Below are 17,586 nucleotides of genomic sequence, written 5' to 3' on the forward strand. Positions count from 1 at the left end.
GAACCATAGTTGAAAATAAACTACAATTTTATGTGAGCAAGAAGCATGTGGGTGCAAATTATTCAAAATGTGGATGCAGAATTATTCAAAAAGTTCCCCTGGCACTCTTCCCCTACTCCTACTGCTGCCAAGCTGTGGCTGAAACAAACCAGAGTCTGACTTGTTGCATTGTCCAAACCCGGGTTCAGTGTTTGTTTCTCTCCAAACAAATCACAAGCAGTAAGGCCAAAACAAACCTTGGTTACTTGACCATGAACCCAGGTTTGAACAACACAACAAAGCAGACTCTGGTTTGTTTTGTCCACAGTATTGCGACAGCAAGAGCGGGGAAAGAGCACCACAGGAACTTTTGAGCAGCACACACCAGCAGACTGCCTGTTCACATTAAACCACAGTTCATTTTAAGCTATAGTTTCATGTGACATCAGACTGGGCCAATGTGGTGTAGTGGTTAGTGATGGACTACTACTGGGAAGACCTAAGTTCATGTCGCTGTTCTGCTATGAAGCTCCCTGGGTGACCTTGGGCAGTCACTGTCTCTCAGCACAAGCAACTAAATAGGATTGTTGTGACAATAACGAGAGCAGACAGCCATTTATCCCACCATCAAATCTTTGGAGGGAGGGCAGGCTAAAATGTAATGTAGACTTTGCCATTAAATGTGCTTGCCAGTTTATTTGACGACAGTTTTAGAGCACTACACCAATCCTAACATAAGGATTCCTGCCAAGGAAAGATTTTAACACAGGAGGACCTTCTATTAGGCTAATGCCAAAATCATAAACATTAATTAACACAGGGAACATACAGCCTCTCCTCCACAACCACCACCCCATACTTAGAAAGGAGCACAGTGAACTTAAGATAAAAGTATAATAGTCTGAAATATGCAGTTCAATTCTTGAACTTAAAACACAGTTTCATTTTTGTAAAAGGACATCGACTGAGGGATCAATGGTGCCAATGGCTAAAGCAACAGGCCCAAGCACCATCACTGAACTGGAGACAAACACACATGATTCCAGAGACCTCTGTGCTAGAGACTTCCAAACCTGGAGCAGAAACGGCAGCCCTGAGCCCAGACCCAGCACACTTGCCTCCAAGGGCTTGATGCTCCACAGTCCTGGTGCACTAATTCTGGCAATGTGCTCAGCATGAGCTCCTAGACAGATGAAGGAGTACTAGACTGCTCCTGTAAGGTCTTGAATTTTTCAAGAAGGGGGCGAAGTGTGAGAGGGAGTGCTGGATGTCACAGCATTAACGGCTTAAGTGTGGCCAGAGCAAATGGCTCACAAGGAACTCTCCTTGATCCTGAAACAAGCAACCTGTTTTGCTCCATCATGCCCTGTGGCCTTCTTCTCAGCACCAAAACAGAACACACACACAGCAGCAGCAAATTTCTCACCTTTTCTCTTTGCTGAAGAATGTGGGATACTGTTGCCATCATGCAAAGTAAAATCTGTAAAATCTCAGGCAGGTACTGGCTGATCAGATGCCCCATGTTTTTCAGTACTACTTCCAGACTGTTGAAAAGGCTATGCTGGCGACCTAGAGGCAAAACCTGAGACAAATCCAGTTCCTCCATTGCTTGGAGTACTGCAGAGTGGCAACATCCTACAGAAAACAAAACAAAATGGTGGTGGTGGAGAATAAAAGTATGTTTTGGTAATAACTCTACAGAGAGGCAAGTTATTTTTTTAAAAATGGAGAAAAGCAGCCATGGTTTAGATGCAAAACCTAGAATGACCCCTTAAACTAACTGGGTATCTTTTGCTCAGAAGAAAAGTAAGGCTGCTATCCCACGCGTACTTATATGGGAGCTAAGTCCCACTAAACACAGTGAAACATACTTCCAGTAAGCATATACATGACTACACTATAAGAGTAGATTTTATATTTTCGAGGGGCCCACAAACAAGAAGGACCAATGTTCTCCACTATGTATTAATCAAAGGTCATAGAGTTATGGGAATGGAGGGGCATTGCTTAGAGGCAAAACACATGCTTGAGACAAGAGTAAACGATCCCAGGCTCCGTCCTTGACTTGTCTAGTTAAATGGGATCACAGGCAGCAGGGCTGGCAAAACCAAAACAAGCACAAAATATTGGGCTACATGAACCATTGGTCCAATTCAGTGTAAGGCAAACTCCATCTGTGCAGGAAGGGGGATAGATATATATTAAAATATACTGAAGAACAATCCAAAACAAATATTGCAAATAAATCAGCTGCCCAGGAATCTTCTCCCAAGTTTCCACCGAATTTTCCAATCAAAATCAACAACCCATTCCTCCCTAAAATTTTCAAGCCAGCTCTCAAAGCTGTTTCATTATTATGGGTGGGCATTGTGCTAAGGTACATGGACTTACACTGAAACAAGTGAGGCTAGTACATTTGACCACGCAACAAAACAATGCACTGTATCATCACCTCTTATCATATCAGGAGTATTCTTTTTCAATGGGCCCTTTCTGACTTCAATCCTGTCAACACGCACTAACCAAGTTCACTGTTATATACAAAGTATCTCATGTACAAAGCATACCATTATTGAAGTGCTTCACAGGCTCAAAAAGCAGATCCAGGAACATTCTAATCTCTTCAGGCAGTGAGCCAGCAAGGAATCTCAGAACAATAGCCATGCGTGTCCCTGCAGCCGACTTCCCCTGAGTTTTGCTTCCAGTTTTGTTTCTCATTCGCCCGTACAGAATCCTTACAAAACCAAAAAGAAAGTTACTACATTAGCTTTTCAGAAGGGACTAGCCTCCCTACAGAAGACCTGGCTCATTGGGCTTGTTGACTTTAAAAAAAAAAAAGTTACCAGAACTGCAGTCATACTGTAGCTCTGGGCCCAAAATCAGAGCTATCACAACACACTTCACATTGTTTTTATTCCTCTCCGCCCCCTCCCTGCCATTTCATTTTTATCCCAGCCTTCCTCTGCCTATTTTATCCTCAAAACAACCCTGTGAGGTAGGTTAGGCTGACAGGGGATGAGTAGGCCAAGGTTACACAGTGAACTTCATGATTAATTTGGGATTTGAATCCAAGCCTCCCCAGCCCTAGGGCAGCACTCTGACCACTAAACTACATTGACTCTTCATCTAGGGCTACCGCCACCAAGATAATTACTGGGACAGTTTCCCAGTGAATTGATTAGAAATATAGTCAGGTTTCATAACAGTATGGAAGAACACCAATGAATGAAGACTCGCTTTTGGTTAACTTGCAAAAGATACAGTGTTGCATGAAAACAAAAAGTGGGTTCAAATCAGCCTTTCCCATCCTTTGGTTCTCCAGATATTGCTGGACTACAGTCACATAATTTCTGACCACTGGCCACTGAGTTGTAGTCCAGCAACATCTGGGAGCCCAAAGGTTGGGAAAGGCTGGGTTAAATAACACATTTCTATCATATGGATATGATATGATATGTAAAGCATTGTTCAAGAAAGTCAACCATCTTCCTGTGGAAGTATGCCCATACATTTTCATATTTCACTTTTAAAGATCGACCAGAACCCACATGGAGCTGGTTTCCAAATTAACATACAGAAGTGCCTAACCTCATTAGGACAGGAATAACATCTGGTCGGTGCAGTGTTTTTACTATGGTATTTTCTTCAGAAATGCTGAAATGAACTATTTCTTCCTTAAAGCTCTTGTCTTCCAGTAGCCGTTCCAAGTTCTCTCTGTAAGTAGATAATACAAGATTAAAGAAAAGACCCTTCATGCAATTTATTAAAAAACAGGGTTACTGACCCTAAAAACAAATTATGCTTATGTTTGACAAAAAAAGAGAGTGCATGGCAAGAACATATATGTGTGTACACATTTCTCCCATATGATGGCTGATGCAAAACAAAACAGCCAAGCCATGACTGGAGGTGCAATCCAGTGGGTGTTGCTCCACTGACAGAAGGCATCCATCAGCACAACAGGGAAGGAAGCAGTTTTCAGCAATTCCTCCCCTCACCTCCTGGCAGCACCCTGCCCCTTTTGTTAGCTCTAGAGGGTTGAGGGACCCCCTGGTGCAGAGTTTGGGAAGTTGATGGAGGGAGGAGCTAATGGATGCCTTCCATCAGCAGAGCAATAATAATTAGATTCTTCCCTCTGAATTTCTTACCTGTATGGCAGTAGGTGTGGATGCTTGTAAGTCATGATACAGTCAAGAGCTACTTTTTGCACATTCTGGTCTTGATGGGACAACAGCTGAAGATAATATTTTAGAAGAGAGTACACGTGTCAGATTTCATCTTATACTGACTTATTATATCACTTGTAATATACTGTGACAATTCTAACATTCTCTTCTTCCAGAAGAGAAGCAATGGAAAATAGTAACCATGCACATTAACAGGATCCACAAAAGTGCTCTTTTTCTATTTAGAAATTGTTCATATAATGAGAGGTTATAAACTTCAATTATTTGCTATTTGATACAACCTTTTAACATAAATGAAAACATTTTAAACACTGACTGTGGGTGCATCTAGTCCTCTAATGTCTCCTCTTAGCTACAGCAGCACTTGGGACTCCTAGACAGGAGTTTGTCACAGGCCTGTCCTTGCGACAAGAGATTTCAAGGGCTGAAATCTTCAGTCATAAACACTCTATATTCTCCTACTATGCTACAGCCTGTTCTAAAGGTTCACAAACTAAAGCCATGATCCTCAAGACCAGAACATTCCACAATCATCCTTTATGTTCTCAGTTAGTGTAATCCAAGCATTTTTCTCTCCCTCTTGACTCCCACCCCATGTCATTGACAATGCTGCGGAACCCCTTTCTCCACCCCAGTGTTTCACTTTTCACAGGTCTTTCAATGATGTACCTAAACTTAGGAGACCCAGCAGAACCTAATCACTCTTTGCCCCTGGAGCAGACAAGTCAAAGGGATTCAGTATAAGAGAGAGGCAAACAAAGCTGCCCTCAGTTGTTTTGTCTTAATTATTCCTGAAGGGGTTTGTTTGAGCAGTTCCCTCCACCCCAAATATAATAATAAAGTTTGAGAGCCTCTGCCTTACAGATGGTAAGAGAACACAGTCTCTAAACCTTAATGTAAGCATCATCATTCCAATGGTTCTCTGAAATTAACTGTTTACAATTCTTTCATGAGTTTAAAAACTAACTTAAAAAAAGAAAAGAAAGTCAGGTTAGAATCAAGCACTGGTGCAGGCTAATCACCAGTTACTTCCATAATACTGCACTGGTTAACTTAACTGTTTCAAAAGTTAACATATCGTTTGCAAAGACATGCAAAAGGGATAAATACCAACAGCTCTACCAAGTCATTTCCAAATTGGCACAGTTCTTCCCAGACACAATTATACACATATACTAAGTGAAATAAAAAATGCTCAGAAATTTCACCTGAGTATATATTTCATTCAACTTTGGTTCTAAATACAATGCACGTGGATTTGAAAATCGAGCAAATACTTGCAAGTGGGCGATGAGCTGTCTGAAAAACAAAATGGAACACAGAAGTTATCAGTGGAAAGCAACTGTTCTGGCTCCTCATGCAAGAATTGACTTTTGGGCATGGAAACATTTAAAAAGTAGGGACAAGTTTACTAAAATGCTTTACGTTTAAAGGCTGTCGAGTGCTAATACAAACTGGAGTTGCAGACCAATTAATCTTTGCTAGAAGGATGAAGAGGAGAATTGGGGCAGATGAGGAGAGAAGCTGTAACCAGTCCTCCCAGTGATAAAAGTAGGCAACAGCTTATACAAATGCTTGGTTTCTAACTAGTCACAAATTGACTCCATATACTGTCCTCAACCAATGATCTTTACTGAGGTTACATTCATACATCACCGTAAACCACAGTTTCTGCCTTTGGGAAGTTTACCATGAGCAAGCAATGTGCTTGTGCACACTGCCAGTCATTCCCACTTCATGCCTCCCCTGGCATGAGCAGGAGAAACAACCAGGAAGCGACACTGAAGCTTGGCCTCCCATTTCATCTGAGCCTGGGAATGTAACAACTGTTAGCCAGCCTTAAGTGGTGGTTTGTTGCTGACTTACAGATTGTGGCTTGTTGGGGAGCAACAAACCATGGTCCTGTTCAGACACAATGGAAAGCCCAGCTTAATTATGGCTTCCTGGTTTATTTTTCCTGATCACACCAAAGGAGCAGCAAAGAGGTCCTCTTGTGGATAAGAAATTGGTTAAGAAGCAGAAAGCAGAGAGTAGGAATAAACGGACAGTTCTCCCAGTGGAGGGCTGTAGAAAGTGGAGTCCCTCAAGGATCGGTATTGGGACCTGTACTTTTCAACTTGTTCATTAATGACCTAGAATTAGGAGTGAGCAGTGAAGTGGCCAAGTTTGCTGATGACACTAAATTGTTCAGGGTTGTTAAAACAAAAAGGGATTGCGAAGAGCTCCAAAAAGACCTCTCCAAACTGAGTGAATGGGCGGAAAAATGGCAAATGCAATTCAATATAAACAAGTGTAAAATTATGCATATTGGAGCAAAAAATCTTAATTTCACATATACGCTCATGGGGTCAGAACTGGCGGTGACTGACCAGGAGAGAGACCTCGGGGTTGTAGTGGACAGCACGATGAAAATGTTGACCCAGTGTGCGGCAGCTGTGAAAAAGGCAAATTCCATGCTAGGGATAATTAGGAAAGGTATTGAAAATAAAACAGCCGATATCATAATGTCGTTGTATAAATCTATGGTGCGGCCGCATTTGGAATACTGTGTACAGTTTTGGTCGCCTCATCTCAAAAAGGATATTATAGAGTTGGAAAAGGTTCAGAAAAGGGCAACCAGAATGATCAAGGGGATGGAGCGACTCCCTTACGAGGAAAGGTTGCAGCATTTGGGGCTTTTTAGTTTAGAGAAAAGGCGGGTCAGAGGAGACATGATAGAAGTGTATAAAATTATGCATAGCATTGAGAAAGTGGATAGAGAAAAGTTTTTCTCCCTCTCTCACAATACTAGAACTCGTGAACATTCAAAGAAGCTGAATGTTGGAAGATTCAGGACAGACAAAAGGAAGTACTTCTTTACTCAGCGCATAGTTAAACTATGGAATTTGCTCCCACAAGATGCAGTAATGGCCACCAGGTTGGGATGGCTTTAAAAGATTAGACAAATTCATGGAGGACAGGGCTATCAATGGCTACTAGCCATGATGGCTGTGCTCTGCCACCCTAGTCAGAGGCAGCATGCTTCTGAAAACCAGTTGCCGGAAGCCTCAGGAGGGAAGAGTGTTCTTGCACTCAGGTCCTGCTTGCGGGCTTCCCCCAGGCACCTGGTTGGCCACTGTGAGAACAGGATGCTGGACTAGATGGGCCACTGGCCTGATCCAGCAGGCTCTTCGTATGTTCTTATGAGCACTGTGCACCTGCACACTGCTTGCTCATGTTAAACCATAATCCAAAAACTATATTTATTGTGATGTATGAATGCAATGCAGCTGAAACCGAAATAAAATATGCTTGCTTAATATCACTGCATGTCACAGAAAACTTGTGCTATATCTGCACACATTAGCTCCACAGCTGCAAAACCTTTAGTATTGGATAGTGGCAAGTTTAGGATGTAGACTGATTACTTGTGAGTAGGGTTGCCAGGTTCAGTGCCTGAGACTGATCCTGTATCTTTAGGAGAAAGTCAGCCAAGTGCAGGTGTTCTTGCAACCCTGTAATGGGAAAAACCACAAGGTGGAATTCTCCCTTTCCCCTGCACAACTTTTAAAGATACAGAAGACCTCTTGGGAGGCTGGGCTTGGCAACCAAGAAGTCTTCTGTATCTTTAAAAGTTGTGCAGGGGGAAGGGAGAATTCCACCTTGTGGTTTTTCCCATTACAGCGTTGCAAGAACACCTGCACTTGGCTGACTTTCTCTTCTCCTAAAGATACAGGATCAGTCTCAGGCCCTGAACCTGGCAACCCTACTTGTGAGGTAGTCACACTGTGTAGCAAAATGGACTTCTAGCCCTCAGACCATTATCTGTAGGATAGAACAGCCCTTCAAGAGCACAGGAGCTGGTCATCTATGTCATAATCTTCCTGGGTATAAAGCAACACTATAATCTATTTTAACTGGAAAATAAGTAATTTATACTTTAAACAGCAGAGGGAGGACACTAACAGATAAATGATGACCTCAGGGTCAATAGAAAAAACTTGGCCAATAAATCTTTTACTCTTTGAGTTACTGCTACAAGCATTTTAAAAATTCCATTGAGGAACAAAAACATTTTGAGACTGGAGTTTTGTCACAATTGACAACAGCATTCCACTCACGCACGAACCTCTCTCAATCCTGGCCTACAATTCTAACTAAAGTAAATGTAACATCTCAGCACTATAGCGATCAAAATAATGATTTTACAACTCTTTCCATCACTGAAGGAGCTTTTTCATAGCATGATTTTGTCCTGATACATTTTCTGAGTGACAGGAAGGCAAAAAAAATATGAAAGACTTGAAAAAGAAAAAATAATCCAAGGCATGATGGTGCAGTAAGTACTGCAAGTCAAATCTTATTCAGACACTATCTTCTCCAATATTTGTGAAACACCGAATTTTCCTTCCCTGAAATTAAGCAAAACTTACTTTGATGCAGCTCTTCTTGTCTTCTTTTTTGGCATCTCTTCTGTCATTGGTTCTTCAGAAGTCTGCTTCTCTTCCACCTCCTCCTCCTCCTTATCCTCTTTCATGGTCGTCACATCCATTTCCTCAATGAGGTCTTCTTTTACACCACTATTGTTTTTCTTTCTAAGGTCTTGCACTGGAGCTACTAGTGAATCTGCATGATAATATTCATTGCTGTAAAAAAGAAAAACAACAAAAAAGTATGGATTACAACCACTGGATCCTCTTTCTAGCTTGACATCCTGCCTGTTGCTTCTCCTTTTTCAAATGCCTCAACAAAAATATCTCTTTCATATTGTGATTACAACTCCCTCTCCTCAAGTCTCCACACTGGCTTCATGTTATTCTATGCACCAACCTCTAGCCCAACTACGACCCTATCTGGACAGGGAGAATCTCGCCTCAGTTATCCATGCTATGGTAACCTCTAGATTGGACTACTGTAATGCACTCTACGTGGGGCTACCTGTGAAGACGGTTCGGAAACTTCAGCTAGTGCAAAATGCTGCGGCCAGAGTTCTCACTGGGACAAAGAAATTTGACCATATAACACCTGTCCTGGCGCAGCTGCACTGGCTACCGATATGTTTCCGGGCCAGATTCAAAGTGTTGGTTCTTACCTATAAAGCCCTAAACGGCATCGGACCGCAATACCTGGTGGAACGCCTCTCTCGCTATGTACCTACCCGTTCACTACGCTCGACGTCGAAGGCCCTTCTCCGGGTCCCAACTCATAAAGAGGCCCGGAGATCAACAACTAGATCTAGGGCCTTCTCGGTGGTGGCCCCCGAACTATGGAATGCCCTCCCAGACGAGATACGCCTGGCGCCTTCTTTGTTATCTTTTCGGCGCCAGGTAAAAACCTACCTTTTCGCCCAGGCTTTTTAAACATTTTAAATTTAATTTTAAACCTAATATGGATTTTAATTTATAAACTCATGGCAATTCTATTTCGGATTTTTATCATGTTATATTTTTCACACTTGCTCATATTTTAATTGTGATTTTATTTGTTGTACACCGCCCTGAGAGCTTTCTGCTATAGGGCGGTCTAGAAATGTAATAAAATAAATAAATAAACCCCTACTTCTTATATTTATGCTCTCCACATTGGATTTTAGCTACCTTTATTGTGTCTCTGGTTGTTTCCCAGTGGGGCAGAGCCAGAACACTAACTTCCTGGCAGGTGTGTTGCTGCTGCTTACCAGGATGGAGAGGGGGAAGGGGTTGGCACGAGCGCCATTTGGGTCTGCTGGTGCTCCTACACTGCACTGATCTCCCCAATGCCTCTCCTCTCTCCCTCCCAGTAAACTGCAGCAATGCACCTGTCGGGAAGGTAGTGCTGCGGCTCTGCCCCACCAAGTGACCACTTCAGTCTCTCTCCCGTCAGCTCATTGAGGTTACAAGAACCTTCTCTTTTCTGTTATCCTTCCAATTGTTCCTCTGCTTGGAACAGCCTCCCAAGCTACCTCCCATTTCTTCAGCAACTATTACTTCACAAGCAATCATGTGCAGCCCTTGGCTAGGGCTAAAGTAATTTCTCCCTGACTTAGTTTTGAGGATTATCAGTTCTAAAACATTTCCATGTGTGTACACAAAGAATAACAATCCCTCAAGTGTCTTGAAAAAGAACGAAGTATTTTCAGTGGCATTTAAAACCAATACTCACAAATTCCTTTTATCTCACCCATCCTCAGTGAAAATACTCACTTAATAAACCTTAAGAGAAGTGGTGAGAGTTCTCTTGACCTGGGCTCCACTCTGTCTGGAAATTTTGACATTGCGTTCCAAAGCAACAATCTAAAGTTTGCATGGTCCATCCTCTCTCTGCAGCATGTCTGACATTTCAGCTGCTCAAGATACAAAGCTCTGACATCTCCTCCACGGACTTCCTTTCCTTCAGCATCTATAATGCCCTCTTGTTCTTCCAGCTCATTATGTAGCTCTCTCTCTATGGATGAAGCAAAAACATGGTTTTATTTTTTTATTTTTTTAAAACAAGAACTCTTTAGGAGCTTCTGATCATTTATTAGTACAATTACAGACAGCAAATTCTATTTTGTTCCAGTTACACTACAGTTAATAAGTTACCCTGCTGAAAAGTCAGAACTCGCAGCTCCACTTTAGCAAAAAGTTGCTGTTGGAGGAAAAGATTTCTGAAAAAAAGGTCCAGCTAGATGAAACAGAAACATTATCATTTCAAAGGGCAGCTAAAGGTAAGAAAAGTAGGGGGTATACAATGACAGGTAGAATTAACAGGAAAAAAATGTGTCCAATGGCTGCCTCAGCTAAAGAAATATCTAAGATCAAGCTGCCTGGATTTCCGCATTAAAAACTTCTAAGTTTACAATCATAAAATTCCAGTTCTGAAATCAGGATAAAAACTGTACATGTCATATATTTAGATTTAGATATATAGTTTCCCCAAATGTATGAATGTGGAATTATTTTTGCAGGAAATAGGGTGGTGGGGTAGATGTTGATCCTTGTGTGGGGGAATGGAGTTGCAGTGTATTGTTGAGGAAAGACAGGGTAGAGGAATCTGTGGCCTCCCAGATGTTACTGGACTCCAGACTCCCATCAGCCTGAGCGAACATGGCCAATAGTCAGGGATGGTGGGAGCTGTAGCCCAACAACAAGAGTGGGGAACCTATTTGGCTCCACAGACCAGATCCTTATCTGGCCCCACCCCCACAAGCCAACTCTAACAGATGGCTGGGACAGACAACCCACCTGCCAGTCACATCATTATGATGACAGATGACTGGCTAATGAGTCGTCCTGCCCACCTATCAAAATCCCTTGCAGTGGTTCCCAAGTTAGCTGTTGGGCACTTGGAAAGTGCAGGGCAAGCGTTTGTCAGCCCTATGCTCAGCACTTTGGGAAGCACCAAGCACAGGGCTGGCAAAACACTTCGCACAGCAGTTCCTACTCAACAGCCACATAGCAGCCAAATGCAAAGTCCTTAGCAAGCCCAGTCCAGCAGGCTTCAGCTCTCTCATCCATCAGTTTATGGGCTTCAGAGCTGAAGCTTGCCTTCTGCAGGAATCGGCTGCACAAGCAAGTTCCCTCTGGAGAACTTGCTTGAGCAGCTGTTCCAGCAGGCTTTGGCTCTACCACTCATCAGCCAATGGGTGGAATAGCCCAAGCCTGCTTTCTCTTGTCGATGCAGAATCAGAAGCATATTTTAGGGGTCCCAATTATACATTGTCAACTGAATCTCTACCTGCCCACACCTGATGTCAGGTGTGGGGCAGGTGGGCATGGCTAAGAATGGAGGAGGCAGGAGAAAAAAATCTCCTGAACTGTACAAAGTCAGAAACCCCTAGACTTAGTTCATGAGCACCTTTGATCTTTGGTAGGTCATTATGAAACCTCTAAATGGCATGCCTTACCAGCATAGGAGACAGCTTTTTCCAGAAGTTCAAAGTAAACTTTCCAAAACTGCTTGTTTTCCATTCCATTTGCATGAGAGCTAATTTATAAAAAAATAAAGAAAAAACGTAAAATTAGGTAACTTCTGTCTGGTTAGTATAGCCACAAATGTTACTAGCCTGAATGTGTGTTTTGTTAGTTTGTTTTTTACTATCTAGTTAGGGGTTGGTAGAGGAGGGATAGAAAGTGGAGTTTCTATGCTGTGTGTGGAACAGAGTGCTTCCCTCCTCTAGCAGCTTGCTTGTTTTCTCTGCTGCGCACAGAGGAGGGACACAGCATTCCATTCCTTCTCTGCCAGCCAACTCACTCCCCTGCATGGAAATCTCATGCACTCCTGCTTACAATTCCTAGTCACCTGGGGCTACCAGGCTAGTACTTAAAGAGAAGGCTGTACTATTTGGTTCACAGACAAGATGAAGCATTTACAACTTTCTGATATTTGTTTATATTGCTTCCTTGTGGGGACTCTAAAGTGCTTTGCAAAATGTTTTTAAGCAGAAGATTAAACCTTGTAAATCAGAGGTGGCTTAACCTATGGCCCTTCAGATGTTGATAGGGTCCAGCTCCCTTCACTCCCGGCCAGCATGGCCAATGGTCAGAATGATGGGCACTGCAGTGCTACAATATCTGAAGGCCAGAGGTTCCCCACTCCTGTCATAAATATACACCCCTATCTGGGACAGTTGTCCTCTTCCACAGAGCGTGCAGCTTCAAGGGGGGGAAGCACATGTAGTGGTAAAGAGAGGAAAGGGACACCTGCCTAGCCAGCCAGATCAGCTGAAGCAACCCTGGTGATCAACACGGCTGACAGATGTCGCAGCTATATTTCCCTTACATCCCATGTCCATTAAACTACTGAGAGATGGCACGGTCACAGCCAAACAGCACTTCAGCTTTCCTCACGATTGGACTTGATGAAGAAGTGCAAACTGAAGTGGTTTGCTTGAGAAGGACGCTAATTATCACATCAGCAAGATTCACAGAATTTTATTTAGTCATAAAAGGCAGGAGAAAAAAACACCACACTGTCACTTTTTACTTGTTCTTTTCTCATAATGAAACTTCCTTGTTATAGGTCTCCACTCAGTCAAACTTTTATTTCATCAAGGAGCAAGAACATTGAGATATCCTTCAGAACTAGAGATGTGAAGGGCCAGGAGGAAAAAAACCTAGAAAAATAAAGAAAAATAATGTTTTTCCCCAAAGGAAAAAACCTAGAAAATGGGGGTGGGGGGAGAAAAAAGTTTTTAGCCCCAATTTTTCCAGTTTTTTCCCGGGCCTTCACATCTCTGTTCAGAACCTGGCGAGGGTGCATTTGCAAGACACCTTCACTTAAAAGTTCATATAGTGGCAGAATCTACCCTAAATTAAGCCACATCAATCTGCCCTAGACTAAGCCAGATGAAAGTAGTAGCCTTTCAGACCCTCCTTAGTAGACTTTGCATCTCTTCCCAGTACTGTCTCTCCACCCACCCTGATAGAGGCAGCTGCATAACAGATAGAAATGCAATAGGAGTAGTTCTTTCCAACATCAAGATGAAACCATTGGGGAATTTTGCACTTAATGGCTTGATACAGGGATACTCTGGCAGAAGAAATTTGGATGGTAGTGCCATTTTGCAAACTTTTGCAGTAGATCTAACAAAAGACTTCACACAACACAGACTTAGCATATGCATAGATCTTCAGACACTGGGCAAGAGATTTCAAAAGTTCTTATGCTAGCATGCATCTTTATTGCTATTATTATTGTTATTATTATTATTGTTGCTACTATAGCAGTATCTTCAGACACTGGACAAGATCTTGTACATGAGATTGTACTAGGCATTGTGCCAAGAGAAACACAGTACTGAATTTGAGCTCTTTTATCATGCAAGTGTTTTCCATTCGAGTCAGAAGAAGCCTTTCCCAGTTAATACAAGGTGGACAGCAGTGCACCTTCCCTGCCAAAACAAACAAGATCAAGATCCTTCTATCCCACAAAAGTTTTCTTGACCCTTTAGCATCACTCAACATTGCCTAGTTTCCAAACTGCAATCAGAGGAAAGGGGAGGATGGAGAAAACATTCTAATTAATATGGGGAGAATCAATGTAGACAATCCTACAAAATCCAAATTAGCTTTAAAAGAAATCCATAGAGATCTCTCTAAGTATCTTCCAGAAGAGCATCATTCAACATTGTCCATTCCAATTAACATATTGAGAACCAAACTAGGCAACCGTATGAAATCCAAATTAGCTAAAAAAGAATCCACCAATCAAGAAAGATCTCTCTCAGTGTCATTCAGGAAATAAATAGTAGTAGCCACAGTAAATACTGCAGAGCACGGTTCAATACTGGATTCATGATATGAGAAACCTGGAATGAACTTGTAGCTTAGTCATTGCTTCATTGGTGGCCTTCAACAGCTTATTCTCTAAAAGCTTCAGTTTTTAATTTGTAAAATGAGAAGATTATAGACCTACAATCATAAATGAGCTAAAAAAATGTTATGCACTTATGAGCTTTAGGGTGTAGGGTGGACATTTCCTAAAGTAAGGATTGCATTAAAGATGCAAACCAGACACTTTGAGTAAAATGGGTTATTCAGCAGTCTGAGCAGAAATACATCCTATACTTCACTAGCACATTATATTAATTTCTCCACCTTTCCAAACACATGTAACACTCTCAATTATATTTATTTTATATTTGTTTTCATAATTATTTATAACTATATTTATTCTTTGGGGGGGGAGGGAAATACTTACGTTATGAGCTCAATCACAGGAACCCACAATGGGCTGAAGTTTATATAAAGCATTCCCAATAAATACCGAAGAGGTACCTAGAATAACATTCCAAGATGTTTGTTTGGATCTTTATACCATCATGAATATTTTAAAAAGAAGATCAATTGTACCTATTCTCACTAAAAATAAAGACATTTCCCTTTTAACATTTACAATCTGTTAAGGTTGCTAATCCCCTTAAATTGTATTTCATTAAAAAAAAATGTCAAGAGTTCCCAATACACTTTCCTGAAAAAATTCAAAAATTGGGCCTTATTTGTCATTTATTTTCTAAGTCAGTATAAACCTATTGTAAAACAACTCCTGTTAAAAATAAACAGCAGCACTCAAAATATGTACACTTAAACTGAGCATGGCTTCTGCAAGGGCGTCACTGGGGACACTTATGCAACTCCACCCGCTGCTTCACTGCTGCCCACACTCAAGGCCCAGGCCCCTGAGCCGAGCTCCCGCAGCCACCCGACATGAATCACCATCAGCAACAGCAGTAGCAGAAGCCTGGGGAGCAGCAGCTGAGTAAGCCCGAGGAGATGGAGATGCAAGAGTTAGGAAACACGGAATACGGCGGTGTCGTCGGCCTCCTCCTGCTCCTCCTCGGGCCTATTTTCACCTTCCACTGACAATGTGGAGGTCAACAGGTGGGCCCAACAGACAAAAGAAGGTCAAGGGCATGATCCTGCTCCCCCTCTATGCATTAACTATACATAGGTCTATGTAGTCTGTGCAATATACAGACCCTCCTTTTGCAAATATCTGGCCAGTTGTAACAAAAGGCATTCTGTCAATGTACTAAAAAACAACATTTAGGACAAATCAAAAAGGCAAGCTAATATTTTACAAATGCAAAAAAAGCAAGTAAAAGGAACAGTAAAGGGAAACCAGTTTTTCTTCAGAAAAAAAACAAAAGAGAACCTTCTTCAGTTTTAAAAGCACTGTTGCTAACAAAAACAAATCTGTCTTAATTGTTATTTCTTGGCAACAGCCAACTCAAAAATGTAATTCGCTATCCACAGTTCAACATACATAGGGACTCCCTATCTTCTTGAATGGAGAAGAATGGGGACACCTTTGTCTGCTCTATGTATGCTATGCAGGACCTGGATCTCAGCCACTGGATCTCATTCATTTTGTTTCTTGAAACCAGTTACTGTAGTGCCCACATGTTGTTAAACCTATTATGTCAAAATACACTCGACTTCTGCATGACCTTTTCTTACAAAAAGGTAAAAGCTGTAGCATGTCTTTCAACAATGACATTTTACCTCCTGTAAAGGTCCCTCAGTGGTCAGGGATTGCACTGCATCATGCCTCAGCTTCCTTAAGTGGAGAAGTTTCTCACGATAATCATTAACACTTGCTGGCACAAGTTCAGCTTGAAGCAATATGGCAAATATAGACTGCAGCTCCCTGGCACCCATAACCTTAGCAAACCAAAAGAAACAGCTGCTGTTACAAGATTTCTTTAAAAATAAGGCAATATGCAAGCTTATTTTAAGAAGAGCACTCCCCACACAGCTGCTAAAACTCAGTTGAGGATCCAATATGTCATCAAAATATACAAGCAAAAGTGGTAGAACAGTAAAAACGCACACGAGCTATAACGCTACCAAATATTTTTTTTCAGTCAGGAATAACACACCACCTTTAATTTAAATTTGAACTATGCCTAGCCATTCATGACCACCACCACCACCACCCACAGAAACAGACAAGTGTATAAAACTATCGTCTTTCAGCTAAACTTTTGCAAAATTAAGTTCTCATACAGTAGAAATTCTAAGACAAAATTATCTAGAAAAGAAGAACCCCATAAAAATATGCATGAAAACAAGTTATGTAATCTTAGAACTATACAATGTTTTATCAACCAGTGCAATCTTAATGGCTCAGCCAGTACCTGAACAGTATTATTTTACATGAATGTCACACTAGAGATTGGTGCATTGAATTACAACTTGAAATATTACCTCCGTCCCCATAGGAAGCAGGGCACCAAAATGATTTAAAATCCTTACTGTCAAAAGTCGTACCTATTAAAGGGGAAATCATGGTTCATTACATCTATTCAGGTTATAAAAACAAGGTATAATAAAAAAGAAGCAATTATGATTAAACTAAATGCATTAATTTATATCATATCACCTGTCATTTATTTATGTTGATTTTTATCCTGCTCTTTAGCCAAAAATAAGCTCCCAAATCAGCTTACAAATATCAGTATTAAGACAGTCCCTACCTTTAGTCTTATAATCCAAAAGACATGACACAAAAGGAAAGGGGATTGGGAGGGAAGAGGAAAAAAGTAATCTTGTTGTTCTGAGAATTCAGATGGAATGGACTGTATTCAAAGAGAAGATTAACCTAAATCTGATGGTCTTTCAGCTGAACTGGTGGAGAAGCCTGGGGTCCCATCTCACAGTCTTATGGCAGAAGTTGACTAACCAGCTTCTTTATTGAGGAAGTCTACCTCAACAGTAACTATGTGGAAGCACAGTGCATTCAGCAAGAAATTGTTAAGAAATAAATATACCTTGGATACACTGATTGAAATATTGGTTTGCAATTTAGAAAGCAATTCCATCAGACTCTCTTGGGACAGATGCTTATAGTATCCACACAGTGCTAATCTTGTACAATAGAGATCAGTCAACAGCAAGGCAGATGGGTCTGAAGGAAATGCCCTAGAGTAAAGAGACACGTTAGTTTTGGTCAAGATTAAATGCAAGCAGAAATGGGT

General features: G+C 41.5%; 1 protein-coding gene across 2 annotated transcripts in view; it reads right to left on the bottom strand.

The window, feature by feature from the left end:
• The window catches only part of UTP20 (UTP20 small subunit processome component), a 106,840-nt gene that overhangs the window by 65,366 nt on the left and 23,888 nt on the right, over positions 1 to 17,586 (bottom strand). For both annotated transcript variants that reach the window (XM_061639473.1, XM_061639472.1), the window contains exons 16-27: positions 17,380 to 17,530; positions 16,817 to 16,879; positions 16,112 to 16,270; positions 14,808 to 14,884; positions 12,013 to 12,092; positions 10,328 to 10,568; positions 8,579 to 8,791; positions 5,375 to 5,465; positions 4,128 to 4,213; positions 3,568 to 3,693; positions 2,547 to 2,713; positions 1,406 to 1,614 (exon numbers count right to left, since the gene is read on the bottom strand). In XM_061639473.1, coding sequence (XP_061495457.1) covers positions 1,406 to 1,614; positions 2,547 to 2,713; positions 3,568 to 3,693; positions 4,128 to 4,213; positions 5,375 to 5,465; positions 8,579 to 8,791; positions 10,328 to 10,568; positions 12,013 to 12,092; positions 14,808 to 14,884; positions 16,112 to 16,270; positions 16,817 to 16,879; positions 17,380 to 17,530 — 1,663 coding nt within the window. The remainder of the gene's footprint in view (positions 1 to 1,405; positions 1,615 to 2,546; positions 2,714 to 3,567; positions 3,694 to 4,127; positions 4,214 to 5,374; positions 5,466 to 8,578; positions 8,792 to 10,327; positions 10,569 to 12,012; positions 12,093 to 14,807; positions 14,885 to 16,111; positions 16,271 to 16,816; positions 16,880 to 17,379; positions 17,531 to 17,586) is intronic.

This window comes from Rhineura floridana, chromosome 8 (genome assembly GCF_030035675.1).
Source record: "Rhineura floridana isolate rRhiFlo1 chromosome 8, rRhiFlo1.hap2, whole genome shotgun sequence".
NCBI lineage: Eukaryota > Metazoa > Chordata > Lepidosauria > Squamata > Rhineuridae > Rhineura > Rhineura floridana.